Source organism: Vanellus vanellus (genome assembly GCF_965231255.1).
Source record: "Vanellus vanellus genome assembly, chromosome: 1".
In the NCBI taxonomy this organism is placed as follows: domain Eukaryota; kingdom Metazoa; phylum Chordata; class Aves; order Charadriiformes; family Charadriidae; genus Vanellus; species Vanellus vanellus.
In genome coordinates, this window is record NC_138905.1 from 89,737,758 (window position 1) to 89,761,168 (window position 23,411).

General features: G+C 46.1%; 1 protein-coding gene across 1 annotated transcript; it reads right to left on the reverse strand.

Moving 5' to 3' along the window:
• Positions 1 to 279: 279 nt before the first annotated feature.
• On the reverse strand, positions 280 to 23,351 carry WDR3 (WD repeat domain 3). The gene is made up of 26 exons (XM_082483754.1): positions 23,067 to 23,351; positions 21,935 to 22,144; positions 21,366 to 21,484; positions 20,144 to 20,222; positions 19,707 to 19,802; positions 19,113 to 19,223; positions 17,973 to 18,074; positions 17,765 to 17,862; positions 16,742 to 16,837; positions 16,182 to 16,412; positions 15,248 to 15,341; positions 14,772 to 14,873; positions 11,860 to 11,945; positions 11,272 to 11,407; positions 10,501 to 10,557; positions 9,688 to 9,788; positions 9,425 to 9,536; positions 9,175 to 9,309; positions 7,517 to 7,567; positions 6,771 to 6,836; positions 5,838 to 5,930; positions 5,237 to 5,284; positions 3,180 to 3,223; positions 2,584 to 2,712; positions 1,683 to 1,776; positions 280 to 1,070 (listed from the first exon to the last, which is right to left on the reverse strand). Exons 1-26 carry the CDS (start codon positions 23,235 to 23,237, stop codon positions 915 to 917), a joined length of 2,817 nt encoding a protein of 938 aa, XP_082339880.1. The 5' UTR covers positions 23,238 to 23,351; the 3' UTR covers positions 280 to 914.
• Between the last annotated feature and the right edge of the window lie 60 nt (positions 23,352 to 23,411).

The window sequence follows — 23,411 nt, forward strand, 5'->3', positions numbered from 1 at the left end:
TAACCTAGCATCATCAGCAGAGACTTGCTCACTTTATCCTGCCCCACTTTCCCTGCTGTGAAAATAAATCATTTCATCTGATACAGGACGAGTACAGCACTGCAACAATTCAGTGCAATTTCTAAAAACTGGAGCAAATACAATGCAAACAACCCACGCTTCTCATGCTCAGTCTGCCAGACTGTTCTACAGAACAGCCCAATCCTGGATGGCAGCCCTTTCGTTTGCTCCCACAGATTTTATTCTCTGGAAAAAAATCTTTTAAGAACCAACACACAGGGCAAAGCAGTTGAGGCTTTACTAGAGAAATACGAGGACAAAACTCCATGAACAAAGGTGTCTCATAAAGCATGTATAAATATGCCTTTAACAGAGCGCAGCTATGTTTTCCCCTGTCCCACTAAAAAGCAAATGGCTGTAGACCGAGTTCTCACACTTTGGCAGAAGTCATGTAGCTTTGCCCAGAGGCTCCAAGCACTGCCACAAACCATCAGGTGTCAAAACAGCATAAAATCTTGCCAGCTGCCTTCCCTGGAGAGGGCATGGTCTCACCAGCAGTCCACATGCTGGATTCACTCCATTGGGTCAACACTGTCAGAATGAGCTGATCTCTTTTGTAGGAGAAATCAACTCCATTTCTAACGGGCATTCTGCTGGAGGAAAAGCCGGTTCCTTTGACAGGCACCTCAGAAATAGTTCAAATGCATACATTTCAGCAGACCACAGAGAGTTAATCTCAGAGACAACCATTCTGAGTTGGGGTTATATGCTGGGTTATACCCGCATGGGGAGGGGACAGACTTTGTCCCAGTCACCAGACATCGTCACAGATGTTCAGCCACAAGAACACTTCGATGGCCAGCATTGAGGTTACATGAGCCCATCCAGGTGCTCTGGGTCTTGGGCAGTGAATGCTAGAGCACTGCAAGAATCATCTTCTCTTTCTTCTTCCTTTTCCTCTTCTTCTCCTCAAAACGGTCTGTAGCATCAGCAAAAAATGTCACCTCATCCTTGGCCTCAATCTCCCTCTTCAGGTACTGGAGCCCTGCCATGTTGAATCCCAGCACATCCTGTAGAGACAGACCAGCACCACACTGTTGGGCACATCTCAAGCTTGTTAGGGCCAGAGGGTCCTGCACTGGCCACCTTCTACTAAGAAATAATGAAAGCAAGACAATCCACAGATTTAAATAAAGCAACATTATTTAAATGTAACCTTCATCTGAGCAGGAGAACAGTCAGTCCTGCATTCTGTTCCCCACAGCTCTCTCTTAAGAGCACTGTATTTTGTGAAAGACAAGTTGCTGGCAGGCACCTGAAGTTGCCTTTGGGAAGATGCACAGTCTGAATTATTTGAGAGACTAGTAGCCCACAGAAAAGCCCAAAAGAAATAGAAAGTTTGTTTATCTCCAACATAATTAGAAACTAGAGAGCCAGAGCCCAAATACATACATCAAAGAAAACCAAGAGTAAATGAAGGAGGAAGCACGAGCACAGTCTCATCACTGGGTAGTCTCACATCAGGAAGAAAATAAGGAAAAGGCAGCCTATTTGCACAGGAAGGTGAAGTGGGCTCAGACCCCCAACTAACTTTCCTGCTGGACACCAGACAACACACTCTCCCAGACACTGGCCCATCCTGTTACTCCATATCCTGGAAAAGGGGAGGGCGCAACACTCACCCGGGCCTCACTGACTCTGGAGATGGTGGTTTTCTTCAGATTTTCTATCACTGTCACCAGCATGTGGTTGCTTGTGATCTGCCCAAAATGTATCCTGGGAATAAAGGAGGCAGTGATATATTGCAGCATTGTTCTTAGGAACATCAGAAAGCCCCTCTCCTGAGCCTCTGTATGTTCTGGACATAGGATTTTTCTTAAATTGGGCCTCCCCAGACCAGCCTTACATAAGAGGCATGGGCAGATTTATCTGGAAAAGCTATTTCCTGAAGCTTCTCTGTAACATACAGTCATTCAAGGAGAAGGTCTTTCTGAGGCACTGTCTGAGGGCATAGGCTCTACAATGACACCGTGCCAATCAACAGTGCCATTTCAGCCTTGATGCAGGATATTTCATACCAGTGAGACTTGGGGGACCAGGACCAGCAACCCCATCCGGGCATGTCAACATTCTGCATCTGATCAATCCATTCTCCCACACCATTCACTGTGGGCTGCAGTGATTCCTTATCTCCTGCAGAGACCACCTCTTTATTCCCAAGGACGCTTCCCAAGAGCTTCAGACCCAGAGATGTGAGAAAGCACAAATTTTCCCCACGCTCTTATGTGACACGCGTTCACAGCAAGCAAGGTCATCTTTGCAGCTCCAGGAAACAAGAGTGTATTCCCCAGCTCTGTGCTGTCCCAAAGCACTGACTCGCAGCACAGGAGCAAGGAGTACCTCTCTGTTCATGTAACCAGCACAAAGTGAGTTCATGACATGCACCAGCACAAGGGGCCCAGAGGAACCAGCAGGTCCACTACTGACCAGAGCCCTGTTAGAGCTTCCTCGGGTCCAGGTTCTGGGCAGCAATAGCAACTGAATGAAGACCAGCAGATCTGTCTGGGCAGATGAAAGACTTACTTGAGCAGGAAGAGGAGAGCTCGGCACAGGAGTTCAACTTCTGAACCCAGGTGAATATACTCATTGAAGAGTCTGAGCAGGTCAGGGACATAGGAGAAGGGCAGCACCAGGAGAGACTCTTCCAGCTCACTGAGGAGAAAGCAAAGGGACAGACACATTAGTCTCAGCCACTGCACTGCTACAGATGAGCAGGAAACACTTCCGTATTGGTTTGTTCTGGTTCAAAAGCTGTGCTAAGCATTCATCGCTGCTGGTCTGCAGCTGCTCAAAAAGCACAGTGCAGCCGCGCAGACTAGAGCCCAAGCCAACAGACATCATGTGGCACAGAAGGCAGGCACACAATCTTCCCTCCTCAGCATCCCCAAGCTGCTCTTCACATATACAAGCTTCATCCAACAGTCCCCACGGAAGGAATAATTCCCATTCCCCAATCCCATGCACGTTCCAAAAGAGGCTGCCAGGAACACTTACTGCAGACTCTCTAGCACTGTCCATACCCAGCACGAGAGACTGTTCCAGGACCCCAGCCAGTCCCAGGCCCAGAAATCCAATACTCGCTCACAAACATGTTCAGCAATAAGGCTCTTGGGACTCACCTTGACTTGACCTTTTTGAAAACTTCTAGCACATACGCAGAAGGCTGTAACAGAGGAAAGACACCAGCTCTGCATATCAAAAAACATTCCAGAACAAACGCGTGCCTTAAGGTCCATTTCACCCAGTTAAAAACAAGCAGTCACTTGTGAGATGGACAGATCAAGCTGAATATAACAAAGAGGAAACCCCTTCAGCTTCAATCAGCTGCCAGTCTGAGAAGTTCTCCCTCCCCAAAACATAAATGCAGCCTTCTCAGGATACTCTAAACCTGTGAAGAGCACGGTGAAAAATCTAATTTATATTCAACCAGCTAAATCATCTCATGTTCAGTTTGATTAATCTTGTACAAACTGGTTAAAAAGCTTGGTGAAACAGACAAATTATACATATAAAACCTTACACAAACTCCTCTCCCAAAGACTTAATTCCTGCTACTCCTGTTTCTGCTGAAAGTGTTTGGCAAATGCAGAGCAGAGCTGGGAATTGCCAAAGAAAAGTGCTAAGTCATAGAATTTCATTCACTTCTGTTCAGTCTACTCAACTTATAATTAAATATACCTATAATAATGGAGGAAGGGACAGAAGGGCTCTTGTAAGGTGATTACAAGTGGTTAGAAGGAAGACAAAAGGCTGTTTCATCTGGCATTGACATACTCTTCAGAAAAGGGAAGAAGAAAAAACAAGGATCTTCCTAAGAGTAAGTAAAAATGCAATCTAGGAGTATACACTGGAATAAACCAGGAAAATCAAAACTACTCAGAGTAGTGGATTTGTATTTATCAATGAAATCCATGCATCCATGTGTATTTTGTATAGTCAAAAATTCTGAGTTTAGTGAAAACTCTTGTGCACCAGCATGACATGAGCAGGTAAAAGCACCAGCTCCAGGCTGCAATACCTGGACATTTAACTACCATACAGAATTTTCTCAACTTAAATCCTTTAGGAATAGAAACAGAACCAGTAATTGCTGTACCAATGCCACAGAAATAAACCTGGGCAGCTACAACACAGCCCTGCCTTGCTCAGAGCTGCCCTGAAGTGGTTACAGCTGCACAGGCAGTGATTTAGGGTCAGGAAGCCTTCATGTGCTTCCAGCTCCTGCTTCTTCAGTCAAGGTATGTTGGGACAAGTGTTCCACAAGCAGAGTCTCTCCCAAGAAGGAGGATAAGCGACTGTCAGTGCACTAAAGTATTTATGTTCATGGTCTGACATCCTGAATGCTCATCATGGTCAGTTCACCACGTAACAGGACATGTCATAACCTGCAGCTATGTTTTCACCCAGTGGCCTAGCACTTGGACTAGCACATTCTTCCAAGACTTCGGAAACAGGTTCAAATTTTCTTCTCTGTACAGTGGGATTCAATCAAACATCACCCGCCTCCAAAGAAATCGCTAGCTACTGAGCCATAGGATTTCCTTCACCCTGTTAATCTATTCAACTTGCAATTAAATATGCCTATATTCACAGAGGAAGGGGGAGGATGGCTCTGGCTAAGTGCTTACCAATGTCACATGGTGGGGGCACAGTGACATGGGTTCTCAATTATGCATTCCACAGAATGCTCAGGTATTTCATGTAAGATGGGACAGCTCCTCTGAAATATGCTATAGCATAGCAACTGCATCCCCCTGGCAGCAGGAGGGTGTTCCCTTGGGCACAAGAAAGGTTTGAACTAGCCTTCCCATATCTTGGAGAATACTATAAACCGCTAGCTCATGGTAAGGTATATGATAAAGTCACGGCTACCACCAGGGTTACGTTTAATCCTGACAGGGTTAAACTTTTGTAACACACATGCAAGATTAAAAAAAACAACAACAAAAAAAACACCACACACACAAAAAAACCCCAAACCACACATTAAAAAAAAAACCAAACTGTGTTACTGTGTTCACTTTGCACAAGCAAAAGTGCTGAGTTTTCATTTCAAGTTGAACCAAGTAGTCCTCCCTCCCCATAGCAACCCAGTGTTTTGGCTCAGGCAACAAACCAACCAGCCCCACTCCAGTTGAGAATGGCCCACAGCCTGTGGCCTGGACATTCCACTTACTGTAATATTTCCATAGGCACGAAGGATTGGATTGACAGGAAAGGGAACCTGGATACACAGAATGGGTTAGAATGAGGCAGGTGTGTGTGTACAAATGCATATTTACAGAGAAAACTTTAACCCACAGTAGAAAAGAGCTTTTATCAAATGCCTTCATCAATTCCCACACTTCTACCCTCCCCAGAACGTCGCTGAAGGCCTCATTTGGAGCCACTAGACAATCTCACTCTCAGACATTTACAACTAACTCAAACATGTATGAATTTTCTTCCACTTATTGTCACTTTTCCCACTTACATCACAGACACTTATTTAGCAAGGAGTGTTGAGATGAAGGCAAAGAATAGACTTTGGCATGGATTTGCAGCAGCATGCTCTCCTAGGGACAGAACATCCTCTTGTGACTTTAAACAAAGATCGTTGAAAGAACACACCACTAACCACACCCCAGAGCACAGCGCCATTTCGTTCTCCAAAAGATTTCAACAAACCTCTGCTATTTCCAGTTGTCCTGATTTTATCTGCATGCTGAGCCTTTCCACCTGAGCTGGAAGGATACACCCAACACACACTGGGATTAGTATATTCCTCAGTCTTTTACCTCTTTTCCTGCAGCTTTGCATATGGCCTTGTGTTCCTTTAGTTTTGCTGTCTCTTCTCTATACAGCTCAATAGCTTCCATTATCCGCTCAGCCTGTGCAGCACAAGAACGGCACATCAGTGACACCAGAGAAGCTAAAGCAAAGCTCAAGTCCAACTGGACAAATGGAGGTGGAAGCAGAGGGGATGACACAGAGCATCGCAGGACATCTCACTCAAAAAGATAACCTCTACTCCAGATTGCACCACTATCCTGAGCATATCAATCATGTCCTGAAGGTGTCAAAACAACATCCACATTCTCCCCACTGCCCCAGGTGCTCTCTGCTGCAGCTTCAATTGTTGCCTTGACATTGAACTCCACCCCCAGCCAGCAGTACCGCTTTGAAGCACAAGCCAGGGTTACACCGTTTTGACTATTCAGATTAAGGGTTTCCTCTGTATTTACAAGAGCACCAGACTGTTGAAATCTGCGGCCATGAAACTACCCTTCCCAGTACATCTCCCGCCTCAGGCACTGCAATACATTTCTACCTTCCACAGAAGCCCACAGGACTGGGCAGCCCTTCGGGGAGAGTCCTCATGCCTAGAGAACATCCCAGCTGCTTCATGTTCCTTGGGCTGCAAAATCCAAAGGGCAAGAGCAGCTGTGTCTGTCCCACACAAGACAGGCAGAGAAAGCTACAGCTACAGGAACCTCACACCTGGAGAGATCTTGGGAGGAGGTAACTCCTGGTGGGTGACTCTCCAGAGTTAGATCCCTCCCTGATGGCCATGGAGCAGGACAGACTGTTCTTGTAGGCAGAAGCAATCTGCCCTTATGTGACAGCACAGGTTACTCCTCTTCAAACTGATGCTCCAACCCCGTGACAGCCCCCCTCCTTGAGAGACTGATAAGACATAAAGCAATGCGGGTGGACCCACGCAATCTTACCGCTTTGATGGTTTCAATAGTCTTCTTTCCTGCCAGCCCTGTCTCTCCTTGCGTCTCTCCAGCCACCTACAAAATACAGAGTTTGCAGCTCCCTCCTTCTGTAGCTGAGCAGCTGATACACATAGGCACCCCCTGCATCCTACCACAGTCCATACTAAGAAGAACATCAGCCCCATTCCCTAAACTGGTCATTTATCTGGGGAAATACAGGATTTCCCTAGTGCACAGTTCTTCCCCAGGAACAGAGGCACTGTGCTAACACTGAGCTCTGGGAGGCAGCTAAACACAGCTCTTGTTCTGCCAACAGAGGCCAAGTGATCCCATCAGTGTCAAAATGATCAGCAACACAACCCAAGCATCTGAGCACGAGGGATCAGGCTTCCCCACCCGTCCTGCACTACATGGATCTGGAAGCAGCTGTCAGAAGGCAGCCCAGCCTTCGTACAGAGCTGGTGCGGACCTGAACTGGGGAGACAGGAAGGGCAACAGCACAGCAAGGTTTCAGCATCCACAGCTACTGTCTAGCAGTTTAGCCAGTGCCACACGCTCTCCTGAAGTTGTCTGTAGGAAGTACCAGAGTCAGCTGCATCATGGGGCAACCACAGCTTCAGCAGCACACACACCCCTGCACCTCCTCAAAGCAAGAAAATTATTGTCCTCTCTGACACCCCATCTATGCCCGTTACAGAAATAGTTATTCCAGACTTCGTAGTGAGACTGACACACACTCAGATGGTGCAACTCACCACAGGCTGCTCTTCCTTCGCCACACTCTCTTCATATTCAGCTTCTCGTTGCTACAGTGGATGAGAACACAACATATTAATGCAGGTGAGCAGGCAGCAAGCAAGGGTCTAAGTACCTTCCAGAATGGTTGAGCAAGGGAGCCTGCAGCTTCATGCAGCCCATTGCAAAACCAGGACAAATCAACAGAGATCAACAATGCTGGTGCAAAATGCCCACTTGTCCCTGATCCCAGCCCCATGGAGAACTCTGGAATATCCCAGACAGAAATAAATCAAGGTCTCTACTCTGGATGCAGGAACAACCCTTAGACAGCCCACCAAGCTGAGACAGAGACAAGAGCAACTCAGCATCAGACCTTCCACCTAGCACACAGTACAGAAGAAACAAGCCTAAAAAAGTCCCAGGGCTGCCCTAACCTGCAAGAGGAAAAAGCCTCCTGTCTGCCATCTCTCATATGAACAGGGTCCTATCAGGCGTAATTCATTACTGGTGTATTCATGCACACCTTGTTACTCAAATTTCACCCAAAACACACTTTTCTGGCATCTAGAAGAGGAGCTGTCTCTGTCTCTCCTCTTACCACTATCATTCCTAGCACACCAACTACTGGGCAACATGGAAGCCTATGGGTCACATCAGCTCTCTGCAAACAGGCTGGGACAAAAAAAAAAAAAAAACCAAAACCAAAAAACAACTATGACATTTACTGGAGGTTTCTCATCGATTCCTACTTCTGCACACGCTGCTACATTCTTTCCCCTACTGTGGTTTGAGAACTGCTTTAAGAAGGGGAGACAGAGCCAAACTCCTCCGAGGGATACGGTGAAAAGACAAGAGTTACAAACTGTTCAAAGGGAATTTCCAATTGGATACATGAAACAAATGCATTTGCCATCCCCAAGGGTGGTTCAGCACTGGAACAGGTGCTCAGACTGCCTGGAAAATCTCCTTCCTCCAAGATGTTCAAATATCAAAAAAAGTCTCTAAGCATTCTGATACAGCTTTAAGGTTATCCTGCAGTGAGAATTGGGTTGGACTAGAGCCTTCCAGAGTTTCCTTCCTGTTGAAGTCCTTCTGTGAATCTACAATTCCTCACAATACATGCTCAAATGGAGTAGAAGGGGCTTCTTCCAGCATCCCTGAGCTCTGGGGCCTGCTGCTGAGATAGAATGGACCTCTCACGGCTGGAAAAGGGGAAACCAAGACAAACTGCATTTAACAGGGGCAGCACTCTCCATCACTCCACACCAGCCACCTGCTCAACAGCCTCCAAAGCACACCTGAGTTGAAAGGAGCACAAGAGATTAAGAGAGGCTCAAAGAATGTAGCCAACAGACATGTAGAAAACCACAGAAAAGTCTGGGTAGCAAGAGATGAGCAAAGCAGAGAGAAAGTTAGCCAGGCATCTGCAAAGCAGTACAGACAGGACAGCACCAGCAACATCTGCAGTGCTGCCTCCATACAGCTTAGGGCAACAGACCCGTCATGCAAAAGATGCCACTGAACCGTGGGCACCTCAACACCAGGCTGCAGTTAGTAATGAGCAAGTCCACCAAGTGTGGAGCCAGACTCTTCCACAGTGAAAAACTAGGAATCTGCCTGCTGGGGAGAAAAACGGTCAGGAAGTTGTCTTCAGCAGGAAGGATGACACTCTCACCATCTCCCTCTCTTCTTCCAAAACAAGTGGCTCCCTTGTCCTTTCCCAGAGACGCAGGGACTTGTCATGGGATGCTGACACCACGTAGTCTCCATTGGGACTAAGTGCCAAACACCACACCTCCTGGTGATGCCCCTGCACGGTAGATAGAAGAGGTAAGACAGGAACAGCACCCAGTTCCCAGCCCCTGAGGAACGTGCTGCTCAGGCAGGGATAAAGTTTCCTTTCAACAGCCTCCAAAACTTCCTACCTCCAGCGTCTGGATATGCTCAAATTTATCTGCATCCCACTGCTTAACCTTGCTGTCCTTCCCAGCTGTGAAGAAGAGATGGGATTTCGCCACAAACTGCAGATACATCACACTGGAAGGGAAAAAGGCTCAAATTCACCCACTTGGGGAACACTGCAGACCTCCCCCCACTCTATGCTGGGCAAAAGGGTCATTGCTGCATCACAATGCCTAGGGAGACAAAGACAGCCCACAGCCCAGAGATGCTGTAGGATTGGACTGACCTGTCATCATGGGCAAAGAGAGAGCGGTGACAGTCTCCAAAATCCAAGCCCCAGATCTTCACATTCCTGTCAGCAGAGCCAGTTGCAATTAGAGTGCCATCCTACAGAGCAACAAAGAGAGAGGAGGGTATGGGTAGCTGGCTGGCAGCCCCATGAGGAATTGCTGCTGACCCAGTGACTAAGCAGTCATGAGTAGACAGCTACTTGGCTCCTGAAACATGGTCCTGATCCCTCCACCTCCTCTCACCAGGGTGGCCCATGCTTGTGATACTGGCACAGCCCACTGACAGCACCCTGGCTCTTTTCTGAACCTCTGCAGGCACTTAAGACCTTAGCCATATCTTCACATTTTTGGCTTCCGATGAGCCTCACTCCAAGGACACCCCAAAGCAAGATGCAGCCCAAGAATGAACAGGCTTGAAGAGGCTCCTCCACCTCAGTACCTGCTCTCTGCTTCCACTAACAAAGAATTCAGACTCCATTCACACTTCAGCAGTGTAACTTCAGCAGAGAGCAGGCTGTACCTCTTAAGATGAGTGTAAGGAACCCCCCCACAGCGTTTTGGTTTCCACTCGCTCAAAAAATGCCCAGGTCAGTTCTGTCATGACCGCTACTCTGTGACCCCTCACAGTGAGCGCAGACTGTGGTATCAAGAGGAGCTTGCTCTGTCCCATCAACAAACTGCTAAGTCAGAAGCAAGGAGGTGACAAAAAAGCATTATCCTACAGGCCTTACTGCCAGCAGAGGTTCTCACAGTCATCAACATCACCACAGTCCCACCTGCAGCACACACACAACCCTAATGATACTTACATAGGAGATGTCCATACACAGCACTGGCAGCTTGTGTCCATACAGAGAGAGGAAAAACTGAAGCAGAAGAAAGGTGTCTCAGTTAGACATACTGGGTAGAGACCGCAAAAATCTCAGGCTCCAGGCTAGTTCTGCTCTACCTGAGGAGTTGTGTCTTTCTGGCACTACCCCATCTTCGTTCTTGCCCCGAGCACAGTTAGAAGCAAGGCCATGATGGCAGAACTGAGATGAGGGAGGGAAATACCCAAGGAAGCTGAGCTAACTCTGGTGCTGATCACCACTGCCTGTGGAGTTTATCTCTGTTCCACTTTGTGAACCTTCAGTGCTGATCTATCTTGTGTCATTCCCTAACATTCACATGCTAATACACAACTCAAAAAACTACCACACATGCTTACAAGTAAGATTCTCCTCCGCCAGGCTTTGCCTCTGCTATGCCGCATTTAATGCCATGTGTGACACATCCATCCCCACCCTTACAGTGCCTTGCAGCTCTGGAGTACCATCATGCCCGCAGGGTTTAGAGTGAACCTTGCCACCTGCAGGTTCACAACACTTTCCAGATGAAAAACAGATCTTTTTCCCAGTGTGGGCCAGCCATGGTTCTGTCAGATTTGCCAGCAAACAGGCACCTGAGGTGGGATGCATGGTCTCTCTTTGATTCTTACTAGTGTCCTGCAATAAGCAGACACTTTTCCCATGCATTCCTGATCTTTCAGGCTACAATTACATCACTCCCTGCCCAGCCTCACAGCCCATTTGGTCATGCACCTTGAGCGTGTCAACGTAGAAAATCTTCACAGTACAATCCAGTAAGGAGACAGCCAGCAGTTTCTGGTTGGGGCTGTACCGCACACAGAGAACATCTTCATCCAGCTGCAAGATGCGCACGTGTTTCATGGAGAGCCTGGCAACAAGAAAAGGAAAAAAACCAACTGTTATTCCAAACAAGTTGGGTAGAGGCATGAATACAACTCGAACACTGTACCCTGCGAAAGCAAGATAATTCTAACATGTAGCATCTCATTCCTCATAAGGACTTCAACAACACAGGACTGGAAATAAGCACAGCACTGCAGACTGATAAACTTCACCGCTAAATTTACTGCTTAATGATCTGGATGCCCCTTTTGTGACTAGAGGCTAAACTCACACACAAGCAAGGGACCAGAATGTGGCAAGTGCCCTTCCCCAGCTAAGCTCAGACCTTCACAAAACAGCACAAAGCTCACATTCTTCTCCACACGTTCCACAAACATGTCATGGGCACTTTTTACGGTGCATAGCAAAGGCCAAAGCATCTATCAACGAGAATGGATACTGCAGCTGAATGTACTCTAGAAAGGTTTATTTTCTCACCGTTTCTGAACACTGCTCTCATCCTTCACAAGCTCAAACTCCCAGAACTTGACACATTTATCAGCACCTCCTGTCACAAAGCCACGCTGCAGGGGAAGAACATAAAATTGTAGAGTAACCGATTTTGCTTTAACCCAGGCATAGCAAAATTCTAAAGACAAGGAATTGTCACACACTAAGGTTTTTTGAAGTGCTCCCCATTCCCACAGCATTAATGATTAAGAGGACACCACCAGCAGTGAAAAACAAAAGCTCTGGCAGGCAGGTCTAAGACAAAGATGCCAAACTCAAACTTTGGGACTGAAAGCAGTCATCTCAGCTGTAGGTATGAAGTGCACGTGTTTTGTGGGCAAGTTGACGCTCTATTTGTTACTGCATTACACACTCCGTACCACCACCCCACAAGTGCAGCCTTCTAAAGGAAGAGCAGTTCAACTGAGCACTTTTACACTAAGAACAAGTATAAAATCTGTCCTATATGTTTTAAGATGTGGAGTAAATGAAAGCCAGGCAGGTTATTACTTGCTATGGTTTTAATTCCACTGCAACACTGCAGCTTCTAGGGCAACATGACCATGTAAGAAAAATAAGAATGGTATACACAACAAACAGAAGAAAGCAGAAGTTGACAGCAACCAGTGTGAACCTGAACTGTGGTAATGGAGAAAAAAATGATACAAGGAGTAAAAGATACAAAGAGTTTTCTACAGCCAGGGTAGTTAGGTCAAATAGAGTGAGTGGGTGTGTGCAAAATGGGAACATGAAAAAAAACAAACAAAAAAAATCCTTTTAGCAGTACTGACACATTTCTAGAGGGAAATGTGAGAACTATGAGAACTATTAAACAGCAATGCTCAGTAAGTATGGGTTCAGTAAACATTTCTCATCCCTTGTGCCCAGGGAAAAGCCACGTACCATAATCACATTACAAAACAGTGATGAAAAACTGCTCAAAAAATTCACAAGGCTGTCAAAAAGTAGCTACCTATGTCAGACACTTATAAAGCTATGGTTCAGATCCCCCGAATTCAAGACTTTTACAGACCAGAATGAGGCACTCTATAAACTCTCAATGTCCATTCTTAGCAACCTTGGAAATACTGGGGGAGATCCAGGAAGAAACTAATGTAACACCATAATTCAGACAGAGTAAAGAGGCAGGCCAGGTAACTGTGAGCATGGTCAACAGAAGTAACAGGTAACTGCAGTTTCCATCAAACAAAGAAAAGAAACTGAATATGGAGAAATGAGTTTATAGAAAATTAATTTGACAGGGATTATCCTTTTCCTTAAGATTAAAGCTGTAGTTGATAATAGTAACAGTGTTGCTCATGCAAGGCACAGCTCTTAGTTTTGGGTTATATTTTCATTACAAAACTAGGATCATAGAATCATAGGGTTGGAAGGGACCTCTGGAGATCATCTAGTCCAAACCCCCTGCCAGAGCAGGGCCACCTTAGAGCAGGTTGCACAGGAACGCGTCCAGGCGGGTTTTGAATGTCTCCAGAGATGGAGACTCCACCACCTCCCTGGGCAGCTTGTTCCAGTGCTCTACCACCCTGAAGGTAAAGAAGTTCCTCCTCACGTTTAGGTGGAACTTCCTATACTCAAGTTTGTGCCCGTTACCTCTTGTCCTGTCACTGGGCACCACCGAAAAGAGCCTGGCCCCATCCTCCTGGCACCCACCCTTTAAGTATTTATAAGCATGGATCAGGTCCCCCCTCAACCGTCCTTTTTCCAGACTAAAGAGACCCAATTCCCTCAGTCTTTCTTCATAAGAGAGGTGTTCCAGTCCCCTAATCATCTTGGTAGCCCTACGCTGCACCCTCTCCAGCAGTTCCCTGTCCTTCTTGAGCTGGGGAGCCCAGAACTGGACACAATAATATAGTTCAGGATAATATAGTTCAACAGAGAGCATACTCCATGGATTAAAGATCAGCTAAGATGTTTCAAAGCTTAATTTTAAACGAGAAATACCTAATAACATGGCATTATGCTGCTTACAGATTTTATAGATTACTAGAAAAATTACCAATTAAATATATCTATATAATGTCACAGCTGTTCAATCTGAAAAGGAGTGCCCAAACAGAGCCAAAACATTAATTTATACGCTAGGAAGCAAGGATCTAAGCCCCACATACATGCCTTCTGCAAAGCTGTGTCCCAAATCCACTTTGTTCTCACTGCAGAGCTATCACCAAAAGAGCTAAGTTAGTTCTTGGATGGATTCAAAAGGCACTGGTGCATTTGGTAGTGGTGTTAATTCCTAACACACAGTGTACCCAGATCCTGGGGCCACCAGGAAGAAAAAAAAAAAAAAATAAAAAAAGAGAGACTACTGTAACTTTAAAATTACCACAAGAACAATTAAGACCCTGAAAAACATACCCTGCAGGGACGGAAGATGTTCAGCCTAATGGTCATCAGACAGATGGGGAGAGTGATTTGGTCACTCAACAAGAGTGCAACACAAGGTAAAAACATCACTATGTTAATGAGATCTTTAATCCAGCAGACAAAGAAGTAGCAAAATTAACACAGAGGATTATCAGCCATTACAGCAGGTTATGAGGGGCTGGAGCTCTTCACAGCTGGAATACATCCATAAGATATGTATTGCTGCACACACAAACTCCACCAGGGAAGTCCGAGTGTTCTCAAATTGTGCAGAAGCCAGATGAGGATGGCTCCCCCAGCACAAGGACTCATTGCCATGTGCCACACAACTAGAGAGTTATTTCATCAAGCTGTGCAGGTACACACAGCTAAAGTTCTTAGACACTACCAGCTGCATCCTCCCAGGATAAGGGGTTCCTATACTCCCATCAGCAGTGCAAACACAGCACTATAGAAATGAGCAACATGAAAAGATGTGCGACAGATGATGCTTAGAAGGGTGGCTGAGTTACCTGGTCTGGTGAAAGAGCAATGGACCACACTGCCCCGTCGTGAGCATTAAGTGTCTCCATCAGACTCCCAGAAGCCAGGTCATACAGCTGCAGCTTCCCTGTCTGAGGAGAGAGACACATGACAGAGGACAAATCAGCCCCTCTGCCTTCACAATACACGGTAGCTCCTAGCAGAAGAGCACTTCTACCACCCATCTCCCAAATGGCCAACTTAATTCAATGGCTATTACGCACAGATGGCCAAACTCCCGATCACCATCAGGGTCTTCCCAAAGCTCTCTCCAGCTCAAGCCACAAGAGCTACATAAGGAGTCTGGGAACCAAGCAGAACCTGATTGTCAGAGAGGTTTTTACACCTAAACCAGAGTGCTCCAGATCAGAAGATGCAATGCATTTTCTGTAAGGCTGAGTTAATGACATTTTCATAAAGTATTTCCAGACACGGGCAGTCTGGAGTGCAGAAGGACACTATTTACCTTGGTGCCAATGATGACCTGTCGATCTCCTGGGACAAAGAGCGAGCAGAGCGCATACTCACAGTCCATTGTCCGGATGCACTGCAAGGTCGATCTGTGGACAAAGGCAGAACCCAAAATCTTATCACACACCAAATCTGGCACACTAAGTCAGACATGATCCAGAGTGGCCTCTGCTCACAGCAGTCTTTTCCACTGGGGCCAGAGGATACACCACCACCATCTTATGACCCAAATGCATTACTGCATTACTTAGCAGCATTACTGCTAAGAACGTTTTCCATAAACACATGCCATTACATAGTCCACCATCATGACTTATTGCTGCTATGAGCAAGGACAGAGCTCCTGTTCTCAAACAGCAATTCCTGTCATTCAGGAGAGGAGAGAGGAGTATAAGATTGAGCATGCTCAAAGGAAACAGAGCTTGGAATCGGCACTCAGGAAACACTGGGACAATACTCTAGATCAAAACAGCGGCCTACTCAGTTTAATACTAGATCCTTCAGGTAAGACCCCAAGAAACCCACATGTTCCCTAAAAAACAGGCAGCAGCTAATTTAGGGTAACAGTTAGTACCTCTTATTAAAAATGAGAAAAAAACCAACAAAATACAGTCTCTACCCGACTGCTGTATATGACCTTTGTGTTTAGAGATTTGTCTTTCCATACCTGCCACTAAACGTAGCCTCAGTGCTGCTTTACAGCATCAAACTCCATGAGTTAATTATGCAGTTTTAGCTCTATAGCTTCTCAGTTTCTCTAATAAGGAAAGAAGTCAAATACTTTTCTATTTACTTCCTTTGCTTCATTCAGTATTTTTTTTTCCATCGTCCCCTCTTCCTTATCGCTGCCTCTCGCAACACAGGATCCCTGAGTTCTGGGAGACCGACACAAACAGCATAGAGGGAGCTGACACAACTGGACTGTATACCTGTTCCAAATCTTTACAGATTCTGCAGCTGCTGAGAGAATGGCAATGTTGTCAGAGCTAAAAGCCAACGTCCTGACATCACTGCGGTGGCCTCCAATGGTTATCTTGGACACACGGACAGCCTGTGGGACTTGTGCTGACAGGTTCAGGTTGTACGACTCAATGATGTTGTTCTGGAGCAGCAGTACAATCTTCAGCTCTCCTTTTGGAGAGAGAATCAAGTCAAATGACCTGTTTGATTAGACAAAATCAGAGCTGTACATAGGGGCAATAAGACAAAATCTAGGAGGGATCAAATACCAAGAACAACTGAGAAAGAGGAATATAGACAGACTGCACGCCACAAACAAGTGCACGCTAAGCCAGAGGTGTGCAAGAAAGAGACCATTTGTGGAAGAATTGTGAATGCACTGGCAGATTGTGGTAAGCCCCTCCCCAGCTCCAAGCTGGACAGATGTTGAGGGGGAAACGTTTTCTGTCTCCCGCTATGAGCTTGGGAGAGCTCTCCCCAAGCAGCTGCATAACTACAGCTCAGCCTCTACAACAGGCTTTCCACTCACTTGATTTTAGAAGAAGCCCTGATGTTAGTGACCCGCTGAATCTCCTCCTGCAGGCTCAGCTCCACAGTCCTTTCAGGCTCCTCTTCAGAGTTCTGTCTAGAAATGTCAGATAATGGAGGACAGTCAAACAACTCAGCACAGCCACCACACACTAACACAGGGACAGAGAATAACATAGGGAAACCACTTAGACTGCTGAAAACAACCAAACCACCACCCTCTTATCCAGCAGTGCTAATTACATTTAAGAACAGGGTAAGACAGTGAAGTTCATGATGATACGCAGACTACTAAAGAGATAAACTGTCCTAAAAAAGGCAACCCCTGCGGAGCCAAAGCACTTCAACAAGACACATTAGAAAGATGGGTGCAAAACAGACAACAGAAAGCTGCGTTTGAGAGGGATATCAGATTCTGCTTATCTCCTACCATTCACCAAAAGTCCTCATCCATTGCCAAAATGCATCTCCAAATTTACATGCCCTGTGCTTCTATTTCTACCCTGGGGCCAGACCTCTCCCTAAGGGCTGTTCTGAGGCACATTGTTAAGTGCCAGGATACCCAGAGAGACACTTAACACAAAGTAAATATTAAGAAAGCTCTTACCTGTATCTCCGCCTGCTGTAAAACAGGAGATGAGATATCAGAGCCACTCTGACTTCTCAGATTACTCTCCTGCACATCCTATCAAGGACTTTATTTGATGCACCAAGCAGTGTAAATATGACTGTCAGGTGGTAGTGAGCAGCTCTGAAAAACCCATTTTTTGTCTGTTCCTTTGCACACGTTAGCTTTTTGTGCAGGGAGCAGACTCAGAAAGAAAGGTATTTCCTTAGTCTCCTAGAGCGGTGTTGTTCAGACAAGCACCCAGAATGCACAGGAACAGTGACCCCAAAATACAAGACCTAGCACAGGCAGAGTGACCAGCAGCTTCAAGTTCAAACTCTGTCATGCTGCTGAAAGGCTTTTCTAACAGTTCTCTGGACACAGACAGTATCCAAACACATCCAAAAGACTGCTTACTTGGCTTTTTTCTTTGCTTTCTTCATTTTCTTTTCCAATTTCTTTTGGACTTCCTCTTCAGAAAGGACAGAGAACACTTCCAGAACAGCATCTGTTCCCTAGAGACAGAGCAAACAAAATCAAAGGCACGCAAAGCCCTGGCTGGCCTTTACAGAAATTACCCAGGGTCTCTAACAGCCTCCTCTACAGGTTGATAGCAGATACTTACATGGCAGGCCAAAATCTTGCCCGTTTGGTCTGTGGCAAGAGTAACTACGCGGTCTCTCCCTTCCCGCATGATGGATCCAACTTTGCTGCACTTTATGAGGCGCTATAGGGAAAGAAGGAGAACTTTGGTCTGAAAGGTCAAGTGATCTTCTCAAGCAAACTCAGAAACCTACTGGCAAGGGAAGTCAAGAGGAGAAGAGGCAGAAATGAACCTACAGGGTCCTGCTAGAACCGCTAGCAAGGATAACCTGGGGACAAAACAAGCATTTGTGTAGCTACAGGCTTATCTCCTTATATTCTGTTGCATTTTAGCTGAAAATAACCATTGACAGTCTCAGTGGAAGAATAACTTAACTTTATTAGCAAACTGTAGCCATTGAAGAGACAGAGATGAATTTTTATGCTACAAAGGCAGCAGAGCCCTGTTCCTCTGCCTGAAGAGGCAGAAAAGGTGAGAAAAGAGACTCTTAAATGGGTGGTTGAAGGGAGAGAAATGCTCTGGAGAGGAAGCTGGAAAAGTATTTAACAAGGTCAGGTATCTACCATAACTATAAGCCGTCTGAAATATGAGGAGGATCCCAGAAAGTTCTACTGGAAATACAGATTCAGTAAAGTCTCCACCAGCAGCACCAGTGAGAATGGCTTTCTACCATCAGTTCTCACACCATATTTCATTACAGTGCAACTCTGACCTCTCAGCTTCTGCTACTGATCTGTAAAGCTGAGCATCAGCACTGAACTCAGCAACTCCAAACCAGCTAGTAACTATTTTACTCCCCTGTTGTTTGATGAAAGAGCTCTGTTAGCACTGTTGAACTTCTAACATTTGCTAGTCCTCTCCAAACAGAAGGCAAAGAAAAAGCTTTCAGTGGAGAATAACGTGTATGTGTTTTGGCACACATACTTCTGCTGATGTTTTGCAAGTAGATGAGGCACCAACTGCTGCTGAGAAAGATGTGATGAAGCAAGACAAGAATTACCGCATTTTCCCTAACAGGATAAATATGACACTTGGGGTATAAACCCAACACAGAGAAGCAATGTGTGAGCGACTCTAAAACTCCTGCTGACTCTGCAAGTAGCAGCATGCAAATGGGATTAGATACACCATCCCACAGACAGCATGGAAAACTGATCTTACGTCCTCAGGACACTCATCCAGCTCTAGGGTCTCATCCTCTTCAGCGTTTTCTTCTGCTCCAGGGGAAGACCCTTTGCTTTTCTTGGATTCTGGCTCATCAGGATCTTTTCCCTGTTCACAGAGGAAAAAAAAAAAAAAAAACATAACGAGTACCTTAAACCACAAGAGCTATGGTATTCTGGTTTCTGTCTCACTTACACTTAATTTCCTTGGAGGAACAAGTGGTTAGCATACAATGCAACAAAGGAGCGGCCTACAGCATGCATGTAGACACCAAACACTCCATGTCCTTCCCTGCTTATCATCCACCCATAAGACTGCCTTCTCTACCTGTAAGCCAGAAGGCAGGAAGATCTGTCACACTCTGGAAATCTTGTTCTAAAAGTGCTCACAGCTTCACTTGAAAGCTCAAAACAAAAAAAATCCCAGCGAAATCTATCCCGAGAGCAGCTTCTGGACCCCTCAGACAGCAAAGATGCTGCTTTAGCTCTGTTTCCCAGAACATTAATCAGGTTTAACATGTTCCAGTCCCATTTTAGTCCAAAGACAAGCAGCTGGGCAAGACTGTGAGGAGTTACAGAGGGAATATCTTACCTCCTGGATGTATGTGATATCCCACACCCTCAGCTCACTGTCAGCACTCCCAGTGATCAGACGCTTCTCTTCAGATATCAAAGCCATTCCCCAAACCTGTCCAGATGTACAACACGAGGAATCAGATTATGGCTCCTGTAACTTTCATAACAGCAGCAGAGCATCTTTAATGGATTTATTTAAATGGCAACCAAGAAGGAACTAGATCTAGCCAGGACCTCCTCCTGGGACATGCGTATTGGAATTGTCACCCACTGCATGTTGATAACAGCTCCTAGAAACCTTGGAAGTTTCTCGTTTGCTCATCCCTAAAGCCTGATGGCAAGCAAAATGTAATATGGTGCCAGTTTACAGCTCCTGAAAGCACAAAGCGAGCCATGAGATGTAATCCAAAGTCCCTCCACCCCAACAGCTCCCCACACACACATCCTCTTTACCTCAGTACGGTGTCCAACCAGAGTTTTGAAGCAGTGCTGGGTGTCCAGATCCCACCATTTCACCAATGTGTCTTTGCCACTGGAACAAAGAAGAAAAACTCAAGACATGAGAAAAAACTGCCAGAGCTCACATGCTTAGAAAAGTGGTAGAAATACAGAAAATCTAGAACATGCCACAATACATCACAGAGCAGCTGCTCAGACATTGAATTTCAAAAGCTAAGCAAGGACAAAGTATAGCCATACAAAGGTGCTACAAAAAGGTATCTAGTAAGTCATTGAAAACTGCCTCCTCCTCTGGATTCAGCTGCAAGCCCCAGTGTCACACACACAGCCTCCTTTCTCGCTTATTGAGGGTGAGAACAATAAGCGCAAAGTGCTGATCAATTCTAAAACTGTCTCTAAAACCCTCCTCCACATTCTCAATGTGTGCCATGCCGATGCATTGACCAGGCTACAAGAAAAGCAGATTCCTTCATTTTGCACAATGACTTGGAGCTGCTCCTCCTAACGGAAAATTACAACTGTTTCAGTCCATATTTTTTCTGCATTTTGCTGTTTTTTCCATTTGAAACAACAAAAAAAAGCACAAGAAACTCATTCTAATTTTACACTGAACTGATTACATGCACTTTTCTATTAAGCTATGAGGTGACATATTAATAAATAAAAAAATTATTGACTGATATTTGAGGAAGAGTATCTTCTGTCAGCTGTTTATTATTAAAGGGATACAGTTTTTTATTAAAGGGGGTACATGCAGCTCATGTTGGATAACTAAAAAACAACTCAAAAAACCATCTATCATCTTTTAATTAATTCCTATAATTACAACTTAATAGGAAGCAATTTTTCTGTCACGTTGCTGTGCAAATTACACATACAAAATGTAAGTCTGCTTAATTCTTTAAGATAAACAGCAAAGATGGTTACATATATAACGAACATATTACCCTTGTTACAGTAATTCTAAGCTGCTATATTTACCAGCAAGTTAAACCCTTTTCCAAACACTATTTTTCAGGATTAGCCATTTCAGTTCCACTTCAGGCACCGGACTTAAGAAAAATGTGGACGTGACAAAATCATATTCTAAGATACTGGCGGGTCTTATCATGAGTCAAGAAAGAAAATACAAATGGCTGTAGCACCTAGGATGTCTAAATTGCAAGCAAAACCACAGCTGCTTTCCTGATTGGCCACTACACTTAGCCTTGCTCACCTGGTGATCAACAGGTTCTTCTCCTTCAAGAAAAGGACTTGAGTGACAGCATCCTTGTGTCCTCTCAGCCGGTACAAACCACTCTCATTGATGACATCCCACACAATGACATCTGTATCCTGGAAGAGACAGATCATCTCCAAGAGACTGGCATTTGTCCCTGCAAAATGTCTACCTCTGCTATGAGACAGAAAAGGTTATCTGAGAGCAAGCTTTCTCATTCTGAATGTTAGGAATGATTAATGCAAGTGACATTCCTTCCCCTGAGGCACACACAGACCAACAGATACACTTCTGCTCTTCCTTTTCCTATTCCTGACCTCACAAGCTTCTTCACATTGAACAGCTCTTCTAGTACTCAACTCCTGCCCTGCACTCCCTGCTGCTCTCCCAGACCCGGGCTCTGCAACTCCATCGCTGTCTTGCAGGCCTAACCCCTCTCATTGCCGTCTTCTGGCTATAGGCAGAGACCACACAACCCACTTAAAATACTAAACATTTTAGTGCAGGTCAGCTTCTCCATGGAGTATCTCTATGAAAGGGCTGTCCTCCAGACGTGCAACCCTCACCTTTGAGCCAGATACCAGCCGGCCACCCAGATGGTCGTACTGCAGGGCTGTAACTGCAGCTTTGTGTCCATTGAAAGTGATATTAGCTTCTCCACTTAAGAGGCTGAAGACACGGATTGATCCATCTTCATACCCAACAGCCAAGTGCAACCCGTCTGGAGAGGGGCAGAGGCAACTGACCTCCTGCTTGAGACCCTTAAGGATAAGAACCTGCAATTTTTAGGAGACAAAACACATCTAATGTTGATAAATGACATGTCAGAGCCAGATACTTATACAGCAGAAAGAATATACTCTGCTCTTCTACTGAATTTCCAACTGAGTGCTTCTGCCACTTCAGAAGTTCATTTTTCAGCTTCCTGTGCCAAATACAGTGTCACTAGCCCCATTTATAAGGCAGACAGTAGCTAGAAGGGAAGTAATTTCTCATCATCAAACAGGAAACTGGTGCAAAATGAGGCCTGGAACTCAGAAGCCCAAATTTCTGCCCCTGCATTTTACATGTCAAATGTAAAATGCTTGGCCTTTCTCAGGTATAGGACAGAGCTGCTTTTCCACAGACTGCACAAGAACTTGAGAATGATAAAAACATCTCCAAAACACTGTGCCAGCAGTCGCCACTCAGTTCATAGTGGACAGCAGCACTTAAAACGATTTCAGAATCTGCCAGCAGGAAACAGGTGGGGAAGTCCTTAAAGTTAGAGCTCACAAACCAACTATGGGATACAACTTTCACAGGGGAAGCCCAGTTCCACAACTGAAACACAAACTCCATGCTCAACACCCCTGTTTCATCCCAGAATTTTCACACAGCGCTGCTGTTGGCGGCCAGCTGAACAGAGAACACCTTTCCAGTCGCTGTGGCAGCAATTATTCTCCCCTCAACTGAGATATCAAAGGCAAATCTCAAAGGATCGACAGTAAGACTCAGCCAGGACGCACTCAGAGCCGCAAACCTCGAGGTATGCCCAGACGGTGACAGTCGCCTTAAAACGCAGCCCAATAATAATTAAGAGCTTTACTTCAGGTGGTCCTAAAGCACCACACACCACACCTGCCCTGTGCTCCTCATCGCCCGCAACCCTCCCCCCCCCCGCGCAGGGAAGGCTGCCCGGGAGGGCCCCACTCCCACCTTCTCTCCTTTCCGCGTGTCCCAGACAAAGACGTGCTCACAGGCCGGCACGGCCACGCAGCGGCCCCGCTCGCCGCGCAGCCCCACGAAGGCCGCGTTACCCCTGGCGCTGGCCACCAGCCCGAAGAGCGCGGCCGGACCGTACCGCAGGTACTGCCGGGTGAGGCCCATGATGGCGGCGGCGGCGGCGCCGCGGGCAGAGCCGGGAAGCGGGGGAAAGCACTGAGAATACCCCGTCTCCTCTCTCCCCGGCCAGGGCCACCCGCCGCCACACGTGCCGCGCGTTCGCCCCCTCACCGCCCAGGCCGGAAGTGCGTCGGAGTGGGCGGGGACAGCCCTCGCCGG